General features: G+C 37.2%; 1 protein-coding gene across 1 annotated transcript in view; it reads right to left on the reverse strand.

The window, feature by feature from the left end:
- The window catches only part of rps6ka5 (ribosomal protein S6 kinase, polypeptide 5), a 49,902-nt gene that overhangs the window by 1,941 nt on the left and 27,303 nt on the right, over positions 1–20,658 (reverse strand). The window contains exons 11-17 of the mRNA XM_056476847.1: positions 19,685–19,818; positions 19,498–19,591; positions 11,411–11,581; positions 10,604–10,795; positions 8,076–8,235; positions 7,829–7,992; positions 1–5,112 (exon numbers count right to left, since the gene is read on the reverse strand). The exon at positions 1–5,112 is cut by the window's left edge and continues 1,941 nt beyond it. Of these exons, the coding sequence (XP_056332822.1) occupies positions 4,825–5,112; positions 7,829–7,992; positions 8,076–8,235; positions 10,604–10,795; positions 11,411–11,581; positions 19,498–19,591; positions 19,685–19,818 (1,203 nt within the window). The 3' untranslated portion in view covers positions 1–4,824. The remainder of the gene's footprint in view (positions 5,113–7,828; positions 7,993–8,075; positions 8,236–10,603; positions 10,796–11,410; positions 11,582–19,497; positions 19,592–19,684; positions 19,819–20,658) is intronic.

Genomic DNA, 20,658 nt, shown 5'->3' on the forward strand with positions numbered 1-20,658 from the left:
GACTCTCTGCCTTCCCTCGTTCCCGTTCTATTAATACACCCAAACAAAAAAAGAGGAGGCAGTAATGAGTGAGCTTCAGGGAGAGCGGTGATGAGGAAGAGGCCGAATGCTGCGACATGAAAGTGAGCCGAGCTCCTGCTGTTCTTATTGCTCTTGTCCTTTGCCCGGGTTCGAGTGGGCAGGAGCACCAGATTATGTGTGTTTGAGTGTGTATGTGTGTACCCGCCGCTGGGTCCCAATCCAGCCCTCGCCACTTAAAAGCTTAATAATGGGATGGTTTTGTCTTTGTTAGTGCACAGGAAGTGGAATGCATGGGTTACTTAGAGACCCAAGTCTTACGTCTGGCTCTTAAGATGGCAGTTATGTTCGCCCTTATGAGGCACTGTATATATACACACATGCATAAAGGTCTTTCAGAGAAACACAAAAATAAGAACAGAAGAAAATTACTTTTGCATAGCAATGTAGAGTTCAAGTGCCTTTAGAATCGTTTTGTAGTGCTTGCAAGATATGAATGCCACCGGGTCAGCGGTTACAGCGTAATGCGTCCTTTAGCCAAAGATAAAACCTGTTTTTTCTATGGTGAAATGCCAACATCGGCTAGAAAACACAAACTACACAAACACCAAAACCCAAGAAGATAGCTCAACAGTGTTGTACACTCTTAATCCGAGAGTACTAAATTATTTCAAATATTTTGCATTTTAGGGCCCAAGTATACTTCATTTTCTGTGTTCTCACACACTGTCATGTCTGCAAAGCATGCTGCATGGAAGGATATAAAATACTAGCTGCAAGTGAACAATGTGCGCAAGCATTTATAAATCTTCTTAATGACAAAATGATACCGTGTTAACAGTGCCAGATACTAGTGCATGCACTGACCATTTTCTGTAAATGCAGCTTGCACAAGCATTATTTTTTTGGTTGAGTAATTTTCAACAAGGTTGCCACAATGTGGTTTTAACAGATGAATAGTTTCTTTCATCTGTTTTTCATCAAAAGAAGATTTTTTTTTAATTGCTAGTTGATGCTACTCATTAACCTTCTTAGTATTTTTTTCCAACCATGGAAGTTTATGGAAACCAGTACGAGTAAATTATGACAGAGATTTCTATCCCTTTAACGGAAGAGCTTGAAAACATGTGCACACAACAGTGCGCAATGGACACGTACATTGATGAGAGTAGGCATGGGAGGATAACCGGTTTCAAGGTTTACCGCGGTTTGGAAGTCAAGGTTTTAAAACTGCTCAAATTTTCTCTTATACCATACCTAAAGTACTGTATAAGTAAGGGTTTTTAATGTGTTTTTAAAAAGTGTTGTAAAGAAATCTGTGTTTTTGAAACTAATAAAGAGAGCAGAAGTCAATGATTTATTTTAATTATTTAGCCTGACAAGTTTACTGTTCCAAAATATTATAAATGTTTCCTAATACAAAAAGTATGTTGTTCAAAGGGGGAAATGTTTTTTTGTTTTTATACCCAGACATGTAAAAAAACGTATTAAGTTTAGTAGTTATCACAATACCCTTGAAATACCCCTGATTCCCTGAAACCATGATCATTTTATCTAAGGTTATCCTACCATCAGAAACTTATACGCCCAATGCCTAGATGAGAAACAACTACCAATATGCACATCAAATAGATTTTCTTTTTTTTTTAGAAAGGCTACTTAAAATGTCTGTACAAAAACAAGCATACTTTGGGCTTTAAAAGCAAAGGTTCTTCATTGGTATGGAATAACAATGTAGAGGGTTTAATACCCAATGTTCTTATTTTACAAAATCTTATTTAAAGCAGGAAAAATACCACAATGGTTGGTCTATTTTTGGATTGCTGCCCCCCTAAAAACATACTTTACTGAAGCCTTGTTTCCAACTATAGGTATGGTTTATACAGTACAGAACAATTTGTTTCCACTGCTAACAGTTGGCTGTTACTTGTGTGTCAGAAAGAAGCATCTTTGTGCATAGCAATCTCTCTGTAGTGAGACTAGCACCACAATTAACAGACTATTGTGCTTGGTATCCCAATGCAAGAGTACAAAGAAATTGGTAAAGTAAAGTTCTCCATTATGGTCCCATTCACAACTTCTAACAATGTAAATAACTCTGAACTATTCCATACTTTACAGAACTGTACCACTTGGTGGAAACAAGCCATAAGATTCCAAGGCCATATTTTCTATGACTAGACGAGACCAGCTCATTCAAAATCTGTGACGAGGACAAGAACAAAAATGCTCCTGGATATATGGCGTTTCACAACTAGCTGGTTTGGAGCATTTGTTTTAAAAATGGTGCTTTTACTACCTTAGTTCAGTTCATTTAGGCAAGCATGATCATGAGAATCTATACCAAAAGAATCATCTCGAAATTGCCTAAAAAAGGCTGCGTCCGAAATGGCATATATCTATACTATATAGTACGCTAAAACAGTATGCAAGCCAAGTAGTATGTCTGAATCCATAGATTTCGAAAAACAGTATGCCAGAGGTATTCAGATGACTTACTACTTCCGGCGAGATTCTGAAGTGTGCATCCGACACAACTCACACTGGAAGGTCATGTGATTATAACAAAATGGCGGATGTAGTAAATCCGAGTTCTATTGATTCTACTTACACTCATACTGTATAAAACGTACTTTTATAACAGCCGAGTAGTACGTTTCAGTTCAAAACCAGTACCTACTGAGTAGTAGGCGGTTTCAGACAATGTAGTGAGAAAGCCACCCAACAGACCAAAACACCAGCCTTTATCACAATGTTTGATGAGTTACATACACTGTGTATCAAGTTCTCCTAATGCCTCTCAAAATTAATTGTTGGTTAACCTGGTGCAAACACAGTCAAGTCAAAGGTGAAAAATAAATCCGGATCACATAACACAAACAAAGCCTTGCTTCTTGCACACAGTGATTATGCACATAATATCAGCTAAGAACAAGCCACAATAAGCCTATCATACGTCCTTTATGATAAATGACAAATTCAATCCCAGAATAAAAAACAGGTGCAGGTGCATTCTAACCAATGAAAGCACATGTGGCTTGCACAAGCAAATTTTGGTCTATTTAGAGATCCTGCCTTGTGAAAGTGAACTGAACCAAGGGGAAACTGCAATGAACGGATTCAATCCCACTATCAGAACAAAGCAACAAATCTAAAGGTGTAAAAATGCCCTTGGACTTTGGTCTGGCTTCAATAATCTAAAACTTTAGCTCAGAGTCACAAAAGCTCCAAGGCTTGTGAAACACATGACTGTACGAAGACAAGAAAAAATACAAGCACATCACTTTAAACACCGCGAGCTCTACCACAGCCTGTCTTAAAGTATCAGTCATCTACACAGGACCAAAACAGACAACATGCCACCATCAGACAGGAAGCCACAGCAGTCTTTTAGCTCTTTTTCAGGTTAAAATGTGGCCCACAGTCATGGTTATCTTACATAAGATAAGAGTGTCGTTAGACTTTGCAGGCACTTAGTTTAAAGTCAACGTGAATTGCAACACAGTCTACTTCCTCTAATGCAATACTTTTTTAAAGAAAAACAAGACATAAAAAAACGAAAGGGGAAGTGTACCATATTTAGGGAGAGTTTTATACTAGAATTCAGCCAGCCTGAATGTAACTTTGCTAAAACTACAGCCATTTATCTACTGATGAGAATTATCCACAGCCTGCACGACCTCACTGGAAAAGGAAAGTCATTGCAGGGGAAGAAAAAAGCTTTGTAATAAACAAAAGAACCAGAAGACAGTATAATGTGAGTCTACACTGATTTCAAGTTGACTTTAAACTTTTTTCTTTAGGCAGATTCATGCTCAGCCTAAACTTACGCTCAGGTAAAACAATATGCAATATCTTCTCTCATTTAAGGTGCAATCACAGTCGCGAAATCTCATTGCAAAAGACAAACGTTCCACTGTAAACAGTGCATGAAGCAATGCTCACATAAAATCTATATGAAACTTTCCTGTTAGAAGACACCAAGTTTGGGTTAAAACCTAAACCCCGATGCAAAACATGCACTGGAAACTGTCCTGCACCTACGCAAAATTCCAAACTATGCAGAAATGATTGTATTTTGTCCAAGATATTCTGAAGAGCAAGACCAAACCATTGACTAATGTCTTCCACTCCTTAAAAATGTGTTGAAGTTTAACAGAAAAAATAAATAACCTGAGGAAAATATCTCAACCGAAAATTCTAATAGCGTAAATATTCAACTTTCCTCTACCTTGCCAAGAGTTTTACAGTAAAATACTTGGACAGAAACTTTAACACCCAACTGTTGCTACTCTGATGGAAGAAGTCAAATATTGAAGTTAGATATGTGAGTCAATATCAGGGAGCTATCATACAGTAAACTGGTATATACCAAATGTACCAACTATCTATTATATACCAAATTTGAGATAAGTCCGTATAAACAATAAATCTCCTCCTAAATATAATCTATTCAAAATACATAAATATTTTCCTTTTTAGCCTTAAGCAAAGTGTCTAGTCAGTCATGGCACTGCACAAGCAGACTTTCCTTCTATTTCCTTCAATCGAAGGTCTTGATGCTCCTTGAAGTGAAGTTATCTATCCTTTTAGACACACTTGACTGGATGCAGTGAGGTTTAGCCATGCGGGACTTGAGCCAGAAGTTCACTCCATCTCCATCTTCAGCGCTCATGGTGTGTATCTATTGCTAGTGATGAAATTGAGTTGGTCCCCACATGCAAATTCTGGAGTTGCACAGCCTTGTCAGAGCATAAGGTTCAAGAATGAGGATTACAGCTGATCCTGATGGTCACCCAATCAGGGTCACTGTGTAAAAGTGAAGGCAGGTTGGGGTTCGCCCTGTGAGGGCTCGTCGTCAGGGCCCAAAGTGAGTGGTGTGCTCACAGGTGCTTGGGGGAGGTTGGCTGTCTCTCCGTCTGGTGGCGTCTTATCCTGAGACTGGGAGGAAGAGGATGAGGAGTGTGTGCTCTCACTGGAGCTGCTGCGAGTGTCTGTGCTGGTGCTGGTCTTCTTCATCTTCCTGCGTTTGGCCAAAGGAGCCTTGTCAACCGTCTGGAGTCGGAAACCTTCCCGCTTACACTTATTAAAGGCCTGGGGAAGACAGCACAGAATTACATGACTAAGCACAGTTATAACACAGGGTCACAAATGATGATTTAAGAGTTCACACTTAGCTGATGATTGATTATAAAGCGAGTTTGGCATGCTGTTCCAGGAGAGAGCCCTGAGCTCATAAGATCCTCGAGCCCGGGGCTACCTCCTGTTTACAGGGCAAGAGGGGAGTTTAAGCTCAGGTAGGTCTTGAGAACTCCCCCCCTTATTTAGAGCTGATGACAGATTATGAATTGCTATATAGAGATATATTGCTGGTTAAGAGCTCGACTATAGTGCTAATTTAGATTGATCGATTCACTTATGACACATGTTTTTGGACTGTGGGAGGAAACCAGAGAACCCAGAGAACATTTAAACTCCACACAGAAACAGCCACTGGCCTGTTAAGGATTTGAACCAGTGAGGTTCTTGCTGTGAGGCAACAGTGCTAACCACAGCCACCGTGCCACCCTAGAAAAGGAAAGGTGGAGGAGTAAGGGTGGAACGGGGAATTCTTCAAGGCGAAGATAACTAAAGTAAGAAACTTAGTTAAGTAAGTTATTTATTGTGAGTTAGGAATCATCTGATTGGTGAATCGTGCGTTAGTTATTGCGGGACCAGCCCTGATCAATCACAAGCACGTGCTCCTCTCGAAAATAGTTTATAAATTAACTTCACTAACATTTAAATTTAATTTTTACTATTTTACTTGTATCAAAAATGTTATTAACACATTACAAAAATACCTTGCAAAAGTGAAAATCTAAATTTCATTTCATTTTGTTTTTGTTTTTTTGTTGTATGCCTAAACAAATATACACATGCAACATAAGACATATTCACAACTACTGTACCCCAGCAGGCACACAACGTCATAAGACATTAATATTAGGTTAGATTTAGGTCGTGATGTCAGGTGACCAAAATTCAACATCTAGCCAGCGTCTAAAGACGTTATTATGACGTCAAATCAAATTAGCTTTATAGCTAACTCTGGCACAACATATCATGTTGTACATTGTCCCTGTATAAATAAACAAAATAAAAAAAATAAAAAATGATGTTGATATTTGGTTAATTTTAGGTTGTGTTGGAAAGTGGCCAAAATTCAACGTCGAGCCAACATCTTAAACCAAAGTAATATTTATGTCAAATACTGGCATTTATTCGTCACGTATGGCAACCAAAATCAAACGTCTGATAGATGTCATAGTGGTAAAGTCCACACAACGTCAAGCTGTAACATCATTAGACAATTGACTGAAATTTGGTTGATTTTAGGTTGGACGTTGGACATTGACGTGGACCTGACGTTGGTTTGTAACATCAACCTGATTCATGTTGACGTCCTGTGCCTGCTGAGACTATTTTTCAAAAGTAATCTTTTATATTATCATATTTTCCTGAATATAGTTCAAGAGTTCACACTTAGCTGATGATTGATTATAAGCAAGTTTGGCATGCTGTCCCGGGAAAGAGCTCTGAGCTCAAAATTGCCCTTAAGCCCTGGGCTCCCCCCCGTTTGCATGGCGAGAGGGGAGCTTTGGGCTCAGGTAGATCTCGACAACTCCCCCTTTTTGATAAGAGCTGATGACTAAAATGATTGCTATGAAGAGATATGCTGCTGGATGAGTTTGACTACAGTGCTAAATTTAGATTGATCAATTAACTTGTAGTGCATGTTTTTGGAATGTGGGAGGAAACCGAAGAACCCGGGGGAAACCCACGAAAGCACGGGAAGAACATGCTAACTTCGCACAGTAATGACAGCCGGCCTGTTAAAGGACTAGAACCGGTGACGTTCTTGCTGTGAGGCAACAGTGCTAACCACTGGGCCACCGTGCCACCCTGAGGGGAAAGATGGAGGAGTAAGGGTGGAATGGGAAATTTAATCTTCAAATCGAAGATGACTGTAGTGAGAAAACCTGGCTCTTTATAGTGGGTTAGGAATCGTCTGATTGGTGGATCATACATAGTTAATGCAGAACCAGCCGTGTTCAATCATAATCACGTGATCCTCTCGAAATTAGTTGATAAATAAACTTCACATAATTTTTTTAATCACTGAATATGTGCTACAACTTATGTTCCATAGTGACTTTTATTACGCAATTAATGTAAAGCAAGCCAAAATACATGTGCAAAGTGTGCACAAAAATTAATTTAGCCAAATTAGAAAAGTAAATGATAATTTGAACAGCACATTCTCATAAGCTGTAGCTTGTTTTACTCGACATTATTAGTAAATGTTGTTTACAATAAACATATCCATATATATATATATATATATATATCCATAAATTCCATTCCTTTTTTTGTTGGTGTTTGCTTGTAAATGTTTAGTTTAACAGCCATTGTTTAGTATCTGTATCTTTTTTTGTTTTCTTTTTTAAATTACAACAGGACAGTATCTATAATGGAAGCAAAGTTGGAGAAAAAAGCGGGACAGGTTTAGGAAAGGTCTGCATGCCAGGGACGCCCTCGGCAATATATATCGGTGCACTGCCCACTAAGCTATCAGCACTGACTTAATGCAATTTTGACTTGGTGTAACATGTTAGTTCACAAGTTCATACCCACACATAGATAACAGAATATAGACAAGTGTATTTGGCATGCTCTCCAGGGAGGGGGCTCTGAGGCCTGAAAGACATCCGAGTCTAGCCTGATCCCAGAATTTCCCAGCCTCCTTGCAGCCTTTCAGGTTTCTTACATTGAAGGTGGCTTTGACACAGGAGTGCACTGATATGGTAGAAGATCCCAGGATGTCAGGAGTCATAAGTGGGTTGGAGGACAGCTGACTGTCATCTTGTAGCCAGGCATTATAGCGTAAGCCACACATCTTTATCCGCTTGTCAGGGTCCACCGTCAGCAACTCTATTCCACGGAAAGGACACACAAATGTTTAATTATTTATAAAATGGCATAATGGTCTCTAAACATCTCCAGCTGCATCTCACCTTGTATTAGATCCTTGGCCTGACTAGACACATTTCTCCAAGCTTCACCTTCGAAAGAGAAGTCTCCTTGTTTGATCTTCCTCATGATCTCCTCTGCACTGGTGTGCATTAAGCTCTTCCCCTGACACTGAAATGGGACCTGTCCAGATAGCATGGTGTACTGCAACAAATCAAAGCACAAATGGGCAACTTAAATGGAGGCTACGTCAAGGTTAGGACCAATTTTATCTTATTTGTATATGCATTTCATTGGGCTTCACTTAAAAAAGCTGTTTCTTGCACTAAACAGAGAAGACAAAACATGAATTACAACACATTACTGAAGAGGGCAAAACAATAGATGCCCACTTTGATGATAGCCTAGTATAAGGATTTATTTTTTTACCTGTAAGTCCTGAACAGAACTTTTAAAGAAGGTTAATATCCAGATTTCATTATAATATCTTCCAAAGATGAACAAAATTGCATTTGGAACCACATGAGTTTGAATAAATCAGATTTTTGGGCTGAACTAACTCTGTAAATGTGCTATATTTAGAAATTATAATAAATAACTGTGATTTTAGTACGAAAGTAAAAGTGAAAATGAGTGAAAGGGAAATAAGCTACACAGCTCTTGTCTCTCAGTACTGCTGTATCTCTCTGTGCTGCGCAGAGCTCCAGGGTCTCTCAGTCTGTCAGAAATAATCACATCAAACTCTTCTGCACTCCTCTCTTCCCCCTCCAGCCAGGTCCTGCTCCCGAGTATACAGCGAAGCAGAAACCAACCCACAGAAATAACTTAACTTTGGACATCTCCCCTAGGCTCCATCTCGCTATCTCCTCTCATCTTTCTCTCAGTAAAGTCCTGGCTGAAAACTTCCGCTTAAGGGTAGCTACTATGACTGCAATCTGCAATGCTAAGCTGTCCAGGAAAGGCTTGATAGCTTGTTTATTTTGGTTGGTGTTCAACTGAATATGTGTCAAAAAGCAAGACACAGATACATATCCAAAAAGGAGCAAGTATGAATGAGGATAAAAGCTTCAATGTGAATACAAACTAGCAAGGCATTTAGGCAGAAATGAGAGAAAACCCTCATGTGTTCAGACAAACTACACTATTCAGTATTTTATCGTCATTAAACAAATAAAACACTGTTTATTTGATTTGTATTGTTCTTGTATTTTGCATTTATCTATGCTTGTAAGTTTTTTTAGATGCACTCAAACCATACAAACTCCCCAATCATTCTCAAAAATTTACGAATTCTTTCCAAATAAAGCTAATCAATCGGATTTAATGCTCACAATACAATATACAGCAGGCAAAATAAGTATTAAACACGTCATGTTTTTTCCCTGGGAATAATATTTCTAAATGAGCTGTTGACATGGAATTGAACCAGATTTTGGTAAAAACCTAAACAATACAAACATAAAAATAAAAAAAGACCAAAAACAAAGAAATCTGAAAAATGAGTTATGTGTAATAACAATGAAATGACACAAGGAGAAAGTCCTGAACTACTGAAACGAATTTAATACTTTATATAAAAGGCTTTTTTGGTGATGGCAGCTTAAAGACGCCTCTCATTTGGAGAATAAATCACATGATATGCTTAGGTGTGAGTTTTTCAACAGACTTCAACAGAGTGTAAAAATCTTGATGGTTCTGTTGGTCTCGTCTAGCAAATCTGTTCTTTATTTTGTATTTTTATTTGGATTCGAGTCAGGTGATTGGCCGGGCCATTCTACAGCTTGATTTTCTTTCTCTGAAAGCATTTGAGAGTTTCATTGGCTGTGTTTTGGATCATTGTCCTGCTGAAATGTTCACCCTGATTTCATCGTCATCCTCCTGTTAATGTAGATGTTAGACTGAAGCAGCTGATATTCATTTACAATGACAAAGGGAAGAGGGTTGCTGAAGAACTATTGAGAGATTTCAGCAACTGTCTGGGCTTTCCCTGTCTTTCTACACCTCCCTTTCTTCATGTGTTTAATGCTTTTCCCCAGCGTCATTGCATTTTATTCCACATAATTTGTAAACCAATTAGATAAATTTTCTTTGCATAGATTTCATGGATTTCTTCAATTGTTACCAACATCTGGGAAAAAAGTCAACGCCACCTTTAGAAATATGTTTTCTGAGAACAATGGTGACGTGTATTATTTTCCCTGTTGTATACTGTATATAGCAGAAAAAACTCAACCTTTTAATTTTCAGTGACTTTTTCCCCCAACATTGTGCAGTGCTAGTATAAATCTGTAAAATGTCTGTTACAACATGCATTGTATAACAGTATAAAAGGACACAAACATCAACATATTAGTCAACCATTATTAGTGACAGCTGATGTCACATCCAGATGTCTTCTAAAGTAGCAGCCTGACTGAAACTCTTTTGGAAAACATTATTTGCTAAATTCTAGGAAGCAGCTTTCTTAAGACTTAAGTCAATCTCAGTTTAGGCAAACTCTAAGCACTCAGGAACCCTACTGCTTTTTACAAAGATGTAAGGATTACAAGAACAACGTGAATATTGACCTTACCAAAATGACTCCTAAACTCCAGAGGTCGCAGGACTCGTCGTACCCACTGTATTTGAGGATTTCTGGTGCGGCATACTGAAGAGTGAAGCAGGGGGTCTTCAGGAGCTGATTGTCAGGAGGTTTGAGCCGTGCAAAACCAAAGTCAATAATTTTGATCTCCGAATTCTCTGTGTCGTCAGTGAAGAGCAAATTCTAGAAAGAGGAAAGTGAGACTGAAAACATCTCCAATGCACTATAAGGAAGTAAAACTTATAAGTAAGCATTGATAAATTCAATGGAATTCACATCAAATTCACATCAATGGGTTGAGTCTGTCTCCTCCTTCAAGTTTCTAGGGACCCACATCTCAAAGGACCTGTCCTGGACCACCAACACCCCCAGCCTAGTCAAGAAAGCTCACCAGTGCCTCTTTTTCTTAAGGCAATTTAAGAAGAACCAGCTGTCATCAGCCATATTGGTGGACTTCTATCGCTGCACAATAGAGAGCATCCTAACCAACTTTGTCACAGTCTGCTATGGAACCTGCTCTGTTGCTGAGCATTAGGCACTGCAGCGGGTGGTGAGAACTGTTGAATCTCATCTAATCTAATCTAAATTCAGTACTCACCAGGCTGAAACACAGAGGCAAAACAAAACTAGGCAGATGTTTTTTGCAAATGTTTCTTTGTAATTAAGCAAGACCTGACAATCCTGAAGCCTAACTACTGGGTTGAATCCTGTCCAACTTGTAGTTTGGGGCCCCTTGGTCTGGAGTGCTGTGACATGTGGGCTGTATATCTATGATAATTACAGTGGAGTGTGTTGTACCTCTGGTTTGAGGTCCCTGTGCACCACACCGACATCATGCATGTGGCTGACGGCAGACACCAATCTGCGCATGATGCGACTGGCCTCGGTCTCGCTGAAGAGTTGCTTCCTTCTGATCCGCTCCAGCAGCTCACCACCTCGCAGGAGCTCCAGGACAAGATATGTGTGCAGCTAAACAAACAGGAAATCACCACATTAGGGGCTCTAGTCACTTAGTGTTGTGACTCGGTATGCAGATCCTTTGAGCTTGATGCTCAAGTGAGCATTATGGATTAGAGTCTAGACTAAAACACATCCTGATTTGGACACATCTAATTTTTACTATGAATTCCAGATACTTTCAACAAAATTACCACTTGAGGCTTAATTGGCACCAATATTTGTACTAAAAGACCACATTTACACTGCAGATCTTGATGGTCAAATTTTGTGACTGTATCTGATTTTTTTTGATGACCCGCTTACATAATCATTTAAAAGTGACTCGTATTTGATTGTCTGCCTTTACACGGCACACAATAACTATGTTTCCATCCAAAAATGTGAATTAACTGTATGCGCAAAACTGGATTATCGCATAAAAGATGTGCGAATAAAGCAGCATTTCCATCCAACGAGTCAAAGGGAACAAAATCGTCACTTCCTAATTATCTGGCACCAAATATCAACAGTAAAAACGGAATTTGCTGCAATAAGAGAAGCTGCATGAATCTTCTTCATTTAAAAAATGACTTGCACATTAAATTTATGCACATCTTGGCATTTCCATTAATCGTTTTGTTTTATGCACATATCCAAAATGCGCACAAAAATAGGTGGATGGAAACGTAGCTAATGACAAGACTCAATGACCAGGAAAAAAGGAGAGGGCACTGACTGACAGCTGATAATAAAAGAGCGCCCTTTTTTCCATTTCTGTATTTATTCTGTTCGCAGGGTTTCATTTTTTATTCTTTTTGACAAGCTGTTTTACTATAGTTTATGACAGAAAAGTTCTCATTTGGTCATCCATGGCGTGATTTATGCATGCGATGTATGCAAACAATTTTATATATTGGTTACGTGGTGGATGTTGCGCTCTCTCTCTCTCTCTTGCTTGCTAACATGTGCTACTGTACATGACTATATAAAAGCGTTTTTAGTCCTCGTGTATGAGATTTAAGGTTTTGGACTCTGCTCGAGTCTGTTCTAAAATGAAAACGTCAGACTTGATGTCATTCGCTACGGTTTTTAATGATGCACGACTGATATTGCCAGATGAAAATCCGATCTATCTGCTTACAATGCAGACACGAGGGCACAGATCCGATTCATATGACAAGGAATGAATCTGATTTGAGTAAATCGGAATCCATGGGCTGAATCCGATCTGTTCCACATAGGAGAACAAAATCGGAATTGGGTCACTTGAACCATGCAGTGTAAATGCAGCCAAAAAGATGAGGCACTGTATTAAAATAAAATACTAAATGAAATCTTTTAAAACAATCAAGATTAAAAAGAAGTGTGAAAAGTGTCTACTGCATCATTACAACCATTATAAACTCTTACACATATATTTCTGTCAAGCAGGTAAATGCAATGGCTAATCATAGGCATTTAGATTGATCTAAAAACAAAATGTGCCATTACAATGTAAAAATTTGATTTATTTATCAGTGTAGAAACCTTCAGTGATTATAACCTGAGTTTTTGTGAGAGTCCATAACATTTCTATGTAGAGCAGTACCACATCCAGCATCTCCATTAAACAGTTGTTTGAATGATTATGATACATTTTAAAGGACTGAATCTTGAATTCAAGGCCTGAAACATTTGAAAAAAGTTTGACCATTTTCTGGGGAATCATTCAGTCAAACATCAGTATTTTTTGCAAGCTTTGACATTAAAGCTGCCTTGACCATATTGATGCTATATGGATCTACTCACAATTACTATATAGAGCAAATATGGCAAACATGTATGACATCTGAGCAATTAAAAAAAAAAAATGATATGCTTATGTAAAAATACAATGCTAGTGCTCAGGGAACAGAGAGGGTTTCTTTGCACAATAATTATAGACTCATTCATACCTAATGTAGAACTCCTGTATGTAACTATGCCTCTGTCTCAAATGTATCATATTTAACTTGATTACAAAAGTCAACCCTCAGGACTTTATTAGTGAAACAATGGTTAGCTTTAGTCCTGACCTTGGCAGTGGTTCATTAATATACTTACCCTTTTGATTGCGTTCACCAGTGCCTCTTATGGTTAAATTCTGTCATTTCCCTTTATATTTAGAATCAGTAACAGGCTACATAGACCCGTCTCCTGATTTCTCTATCACCCCAACTGAAGATGTGCGGTGGACAGAGGCAACATATATGGAAGAGATTTCTCCTCATATACAATTATATAAGTGTATAAAAGTCTATAAAAGTGTGTATTATTATTTGTGGCTTGTCTTGTGTATATAATTTAATATTAATTTGAAAAAAAAAAATGTATGCTACTAAAATGACCAATGGGAAGTCTCAAATTTCTTATGTATCAACAGCAATAAACTAAAATAAAAGTGTTTAGCTTGTGAACTCTACAACCCCGTTTTTGGAGGCAGACCAGCGCTACACTTTCTCAAGCTCTTCCTAATCAAACACACCTGAATCAACCCATCAGAGATTCCAAAAGCTGAAATTAATGGGTCAGATAAGGGAGACATCCAAAATATGTAGGTTTGGTGTGCCTCCAAGAATAGCATTAAGGAAATTAAGGAAAAACTGTCCTACAAGAGTACGCAGAGTAGATTCTCCTCACAGAAAACACTTTTTATTCAATCATTCATTCGTTTTCCTTCAACTTAGTCCCTTTATTCATCAGGGGTCACCACAGCAGAATGAACCGCCAACACTTTTTACGTATATCATTAATGATTTATACAATATGAAATATATATATATTTATATATATAAAATATAATATATATATAAAATGATTGGTCAGAATACTACAGCTCTGCTTGGAAATGAATTCATGTTATTATTAATAACATTTTTATATTATATAAATTTTTTATCAGGTTTTTATTTTTTAAACCTTGCAAAAAAATGAAAAGAGATCAATATAAAGCTCTGATTCCAAATCTACTCTTACAAAGAATATGTGGTTTGAAAATAATTTTAGACAACTCTATAGGCATGTTGTATAACAAAAGCCATGACTTAGTTTTATCAAGTTATATTTTTGTAGTATGAAATCAGTTTTGGAGAGCATAAATTGAAGTATATTTTCAATGTGAGAAAAGTACGATTTTTGGCACAACGGTGCCATTGGTATAAAGGTAAACCAAAGAATGTGAAAGAATCAAAGGAAGATTGTTAACAAAAAACCTTGAAGGTCACAAAACACATTTTTTGAGATGTTGACATTCATATATAGCTGAAGTGAGAACTATTAGCCCCCCTTTGATTTTTGTTTTCTTTTTTAAATGTTTCCCAAATGAAGTTTAACAGAGCAAGGAAATTTTCACAGTATGTCTGATAATATTTTTTTTTCTTCTGGAGAAAGTCTTATTTGTTTTATTTCGGCTAAAATAAATGTAGTTTTTAATTTTTTCAAAACCATTTTAAGGACAAAATTATTAGCCCCTTTAGGCTATATATTTTTTTGATAGTCTACAGAACAAACCACCATTATATGTGACAAAAATATGTTTGCAAGGAACATTTTTTACCCGAGGGCTTTTTGAATCTGGAAATGGTGAAATAGAGACTTGCCACTCGTCTTCCTTCAAAAAAAGTTCCAGTTCATGTTGATTGTCGTGTCTCTACAGATTTGGTAAGTGTGTGATCAGTGTTCTTTGTTTATGTTTATTCAGATGGCATATTCTTTCATTTTTAAAAGATATACTTTAGTCAAAATGGCAAACTTTAGTCAAGTTTACAGTAATATCACTACAATATTATGGACGGAAAATCCTCCACTTTCACACAGCTTTCAGATCCGCTCTCCGAATCACTGTCTATCTCCCCTGTGTCTGTGTTTTTGTTGCCGCTGTGAAAATCAGCACGTGTATGTACTGAAACTCCCCTTTTCAAGCAAACCCTTCCCTCTTTCGCCACTCGCCACTCCCACCTAAACAAAGCTGGACTCAACCACTTTCCTGATTTTTTACAAACTAGAGGTTTGAAAACACCTTGCAGAGATAGGGGGTTTCATGGCCCTTTAAGGTACACCTCTTTCTTCAACATGGTGGATTTTTAGTAATGTAAACAAAAAATAATAATGGAATTATGTAAACATGTCAATACATTTATGTCGCCTTAGAGCAGCATAAACAGCCTTGGTATATAAGCATCAATGCAACTTCTGTTCAGATTAATCCAAAAATACCCCTAAAAAGATAATCAATCTGCCTAATAAAACATAAAATATAATACAAATCTCACAGATGGATTTTTTGTATGTTTGTTTGTGTTTAAGGGCGGCACACTGGCTAAGTTGTTAGCATAACAGTCCAAAGACATGCAGTATAGGTAAAATGGTAAAACTAAATTGGCTGTAGTGTGTGAATGAGAGCATGTGTGTGTTTCCCACATTGTGTCGCAGCAGGAAGGGCATATACTGTGTAAAACATAGGCAAGAGTAATAGGTGGTTCATTACACTGTGTGGACCCCTGATAAAGCAGTGAATAAGGAAAATGAGTGAGTGAGTGTTTGTGTTAACACCATGCCAGCTTCTTTGGCTATTTTCATGGTGAGAAAATGTATACCGCAGTCATATTACATAAAGTTTTTACAATTTCTTTTTAGACTGATATTATAAAACATAAAGCTGTATATTCTGACACAGATGCAAAGTCAGAAGGGCTGCAAAAACGTTTGGTTCAGGTTCAGGTTTAAGATGATTTTAAAAATGGGCTTCAGTCTCATTATGCGCTGAATGAGTGTGAATAAGTGAACGGCAGAACAAGTGTTTGTGTGCTGCGTGTGGGTGGGATGAGACAGAAAAGACTGCATGTGTGTGTGTATCTGTGTGTGCGTACGAAAGAAAAAAGAGAAATGAAAGGCAAATGAAAAAGAGCAAGCTAATATCTCTCATTATCTCTGGTATAGAGGAACAAAGACCCTGACGGGGCAGGGCGGCTCTGCTTTTCATCTGGGGCACGGCACTGGGTACAGACGGTGGGGGTTGATAACCTCCAATTGACAAGTGGGCAACGCACACACATACACACTCTTTACAGATCTAAAGAGCTGCCCTACTGACTCAAGCTTATCCTGCTAATGAATAGGACGATGGATTAGGATGTCTGAAACATACTGGAATATACATACACATGTACACTTTTATGGCTAAAAGCCTAATAAACTAGAAACAATGACAAAAATAATAATAATAATAATGAATACAAATAAAATATAATACAATTCAGAAGATTTTGGTGGTCAGTAAGATTTATTTTTTAAAGAATAAAAAATTCCTTTGATTCAGCAAGTAGGCATTAAATTGATACAGTATATCTTTATATTTTTTTATTGTGCATTCATTTATTTACTTACATCTGCTGTGTAAAACATGTGCTGGAATAGTTGGCGGTTCGAAGAAAGCTGTAGGAAAATTAGTCCCTTTATTTATCAGGGGTCACCACAGCGGAATGAACCGCAAACTTATCCAGCATATGTTTTACGCAGTGGATGCCCTTCCAGCTGCAACCCATCACTGGGAAACATCCATACACACTCATTCATACTGCCAATTTAGTTTGTTCAATTCACTTATTGAGCATGTCTTTGGACTGTGGGGGAAACCGGAGCACCCGGAGAAAACCAACACCAACACGGGGAGAATATACAAACTCTACACAGAAATGCCAACTGCCCCAGCTAAGACTCGAACCTGTGACCTTCTTGCTATGAGGCGACAGTGCTAACCACTGAGCAACTTATATTTACTTATAATACAAATTAATACTAATAATAAATATTATTTATTATACTTATTTTATTAATTATTAATATATATCATTTATTTTGTCTTTAGCATTGTTAAAACGGGCATTGTCTGTTGGTTTATATATGTGTTTTGTTATTCATAGTTAAAATGTTAATAAAAAGATGCAATAAAAAAAGTGACAGTAAAGTTTCAAAGTCCACCTTTTAAGCAGCACAGCTGTTTTCAATAAGAAATCTTTCTTGAGCACCACAACAGCATTAGAATGATTTCTGAAAGATCATATCAGACACTGATGACCAAAAAAGGCCGCTGCAAATGTTTCTTTGCAGCCATCGAAATGCATTTTTAATTTAAAGAAGTAAAGAAGCCCTTTCTACAAAAAAAAAAAAAAAAGAAATTGTGACTTTTTATTTCACAGTTCTGGCCTTTTTTTCAGCACATTTCTGAATATATCTCACAAGTTAGAATTTGACTTTGACAAGGCACACTCAAGCATTAAGTTTGCAGTAAAATTCAACTTCCCAGTGAAATTATAGTCTGTTTGTTTATACTCAATCTGCTTATAGTCTACTGTGTACTTGCTTTGTTTAGATTTATAATGATAACAATCATTCAAGGTCAGGATAGATAAGGGCATGATAAGATTTGCATAATTAATCCTGATGTAAAATTCTGATAGTGCACTTTTTATTTTTTTGCTGCATTTTGAGCACTTGCACCAATTACACCTTGCACCCTATTAAATCGCTAAACTTAGATCTAGCAGGAGCACTTTTAGCTTAGCTTAGCATAAATCTTTGAATTAGATTAGACCATTAGCATCTCACTCAAAAATGTGTTGATACTCGATGAACCTACAGAAGAAAATTGGCCTATTTTGATGTTACATTCTGATTAAGCATTTTTTATTTTGCTACATTTTGAGCACTTGCACCTCTAAATGAAAAACAAACGTTAGTAAACGAGTGTAAGAGTGATTATTAAATCGCTAAACAAGACCAGTTTCAGTGTTATTGTTTGAGTCAGTTCACTTCCCTTTTGGAAATAGGCTAGTTTTACAAGTCCTCTAGAGTTGTGTTTTACGATTGTTTTAATCCAGTCAGCAGATCTCCAGATCTAGGAGCATTTTTAGCTTAGCTTAAGATAAATCATTGAATCAGATTAGACCGTTAGCATCTCGCTAAAAAATGTCTTGATACTCGATACAACTACAGAAGACTCAAGCTTTAAATGGAAAAACAATCGAAACACTTTTTTGAATCATTTTGAGCCAGGCCTAATCCAATTCAATGATTTTTGCTAAGCTAAGCTAAAAGTGCTCCTGTCAGAACCAGAGATTAGCTGAGTAAATAAAAAAATGATAAAACTCAACTCTAGGGGACTTACAAAATGGGCCTATTTTGATGTTAAATTCTGATGATACACTTTTTATTCTTTTGCTGCATTTTGAGCACTTGCACCTCAGAAAATGAAAAAGAAACTTTAGTAAACGAGTGTAAGGGTGTTTATTAAATCACTAAACAGGACCAGTTAGTGTTATTGCTTGAGTTAGTGCACTCCTTTTTTGTTAAAAATAGGCTTGTTTTACAAGTTACAGTTAAACAGTTGGGTTTTACAATTGTTTTAATCCAGTCAGCAGATCTCCAGATCTAACAGGAGCACTTTTAGCTTAGCTTAGCATAAACCATTGAATCAGATTAGACCATTAGCATCTCGCTCAAAAATGCCTTGATACTCGATGTACCTACAGAAGAGTCAAGCTTTAAATAGAAAAACGATCAAAACACTTTTTTAATTTTTTTTGAGCCAGATGCTAATGGTCTAATCTGATTCAATGATTTATGCTAAGCTATGCTATAACTTTAGTAAAAGAGTGCAAGGACGATTGTTAAATCACTAAACAGGACCAGTTTCAGTGTTATTATTGCTTCAGTTAGTTTTAACCTTCTTTGGTACCACATCTGATAAAGACTAAACGGTAACTGAGACGAAGTGCAATGAAAAGGATGAGGCGAGTTTATGAACAGGAGGGAATCTGGGGCAGGTGCGAGGACAAAGAGAGTTCAAACTTATTCAGGCTAGCCCAGTTATTTGACTGAAAAAGCCTTTGATGTGCAGCTCTAGGTTTCAGTTTCAAACACTGTCATACCTGATCATGGTAGATCTCATGTAGCTTGACTATGTTGGGGTGTCCATCACACAGTTTGAGAGCTGCGATCTCTTTCTGCGTCTGGGCCTCCATTCTGTGAAACAATAAACAAATGCTACAAATCCCTTCCATATTATGATAAGAATTCATTTTAAATACGACAACCGGACTGTTAGTAAGCCCGTACCTTTTACTGACGATCTTTACAGCATATTTCTGTCCGGTTTTCTTGTGAGTGCACTGCCTGCAGATGGAGAAACTTCCCTCTCCCAGAGCGTTATGCCTCAGATCCATCTCATAGTTCATGTAGAATGGAGAGTCCTTCAGTTTGACAGAAAAGTGAAAGAAAAGACATCAAGTTACTTCAGACTGTGTACTATACATTTCTAGCTTTTATATTTCCCCCAAAATGTACTTATAATGTTAATTAAGGTTTATTGAACTAAATAAAAAGCTGCTGTAATATTTGCATATAGTTTTTTCCATTCTCACATCAGAAAATGCTTTAATTTGTTCATAATTATTTTTCATAGTGTTTTTTTACTCTAATAGTATAATCTATAATTAAACCATCCATCCATTAACCTTTAATGATAGTTTGAGGAAGAGCTAAAAGTCACTTAATTTATGCAATCAAATAAAAGTACAAAGGTACAATGTTAAGCATAGTTCCATGGCTTTTAAACAGTTTCATAACTTTTAAAAAAAATCTAATAAATAAACAAAAACTTAAGCATTTAACTTAAAACTGCATAAAACCAATATTTAAAAAAACGTTAAAGAGTAGTCTCGCATCAGAATATTTCCTCCATCATTTGGAATAAGTCAAAACGAATTAATCAAAGTCATCTTAAGAAACCAAAGCATTTGGGTGGCCTAGCTTTGCCAAATTTTCAAACCTATTGTTGGGCAGCAAACTTGTTATATTGGGTACCGCAGGATTTGCAAATAAAGAATTCTCTTGGGTGATGAAGGAAGCCACCTCCTGTAACCCAGCAACTTTAACCTCCTTACTTTGCGGACCACTTCCCTTTAAACATTTTTCTTTTATTAAAAATAATCCAGTTGTTAAACATTCATCAAAGATTTGTTTTCAGTTTCGCTCTGCTCTACACCTGAAAGACCTTTCTACTATTGCTCAAAATTTTTGCAATATATCCT

Source organism: Danio aesculapii, chromosome 17 (genome assembly GCF_903798145.1).
Source record: "Danio aesculapii chromosome 17, fDanAes4.1, whole genome shotgun sequence".
Lineage (NCBI taxonomy): Eukaryota > Metazoa > Chordata > Actinopteri > Cypriniformes > Danionidae > Danio > Danio aesculapii.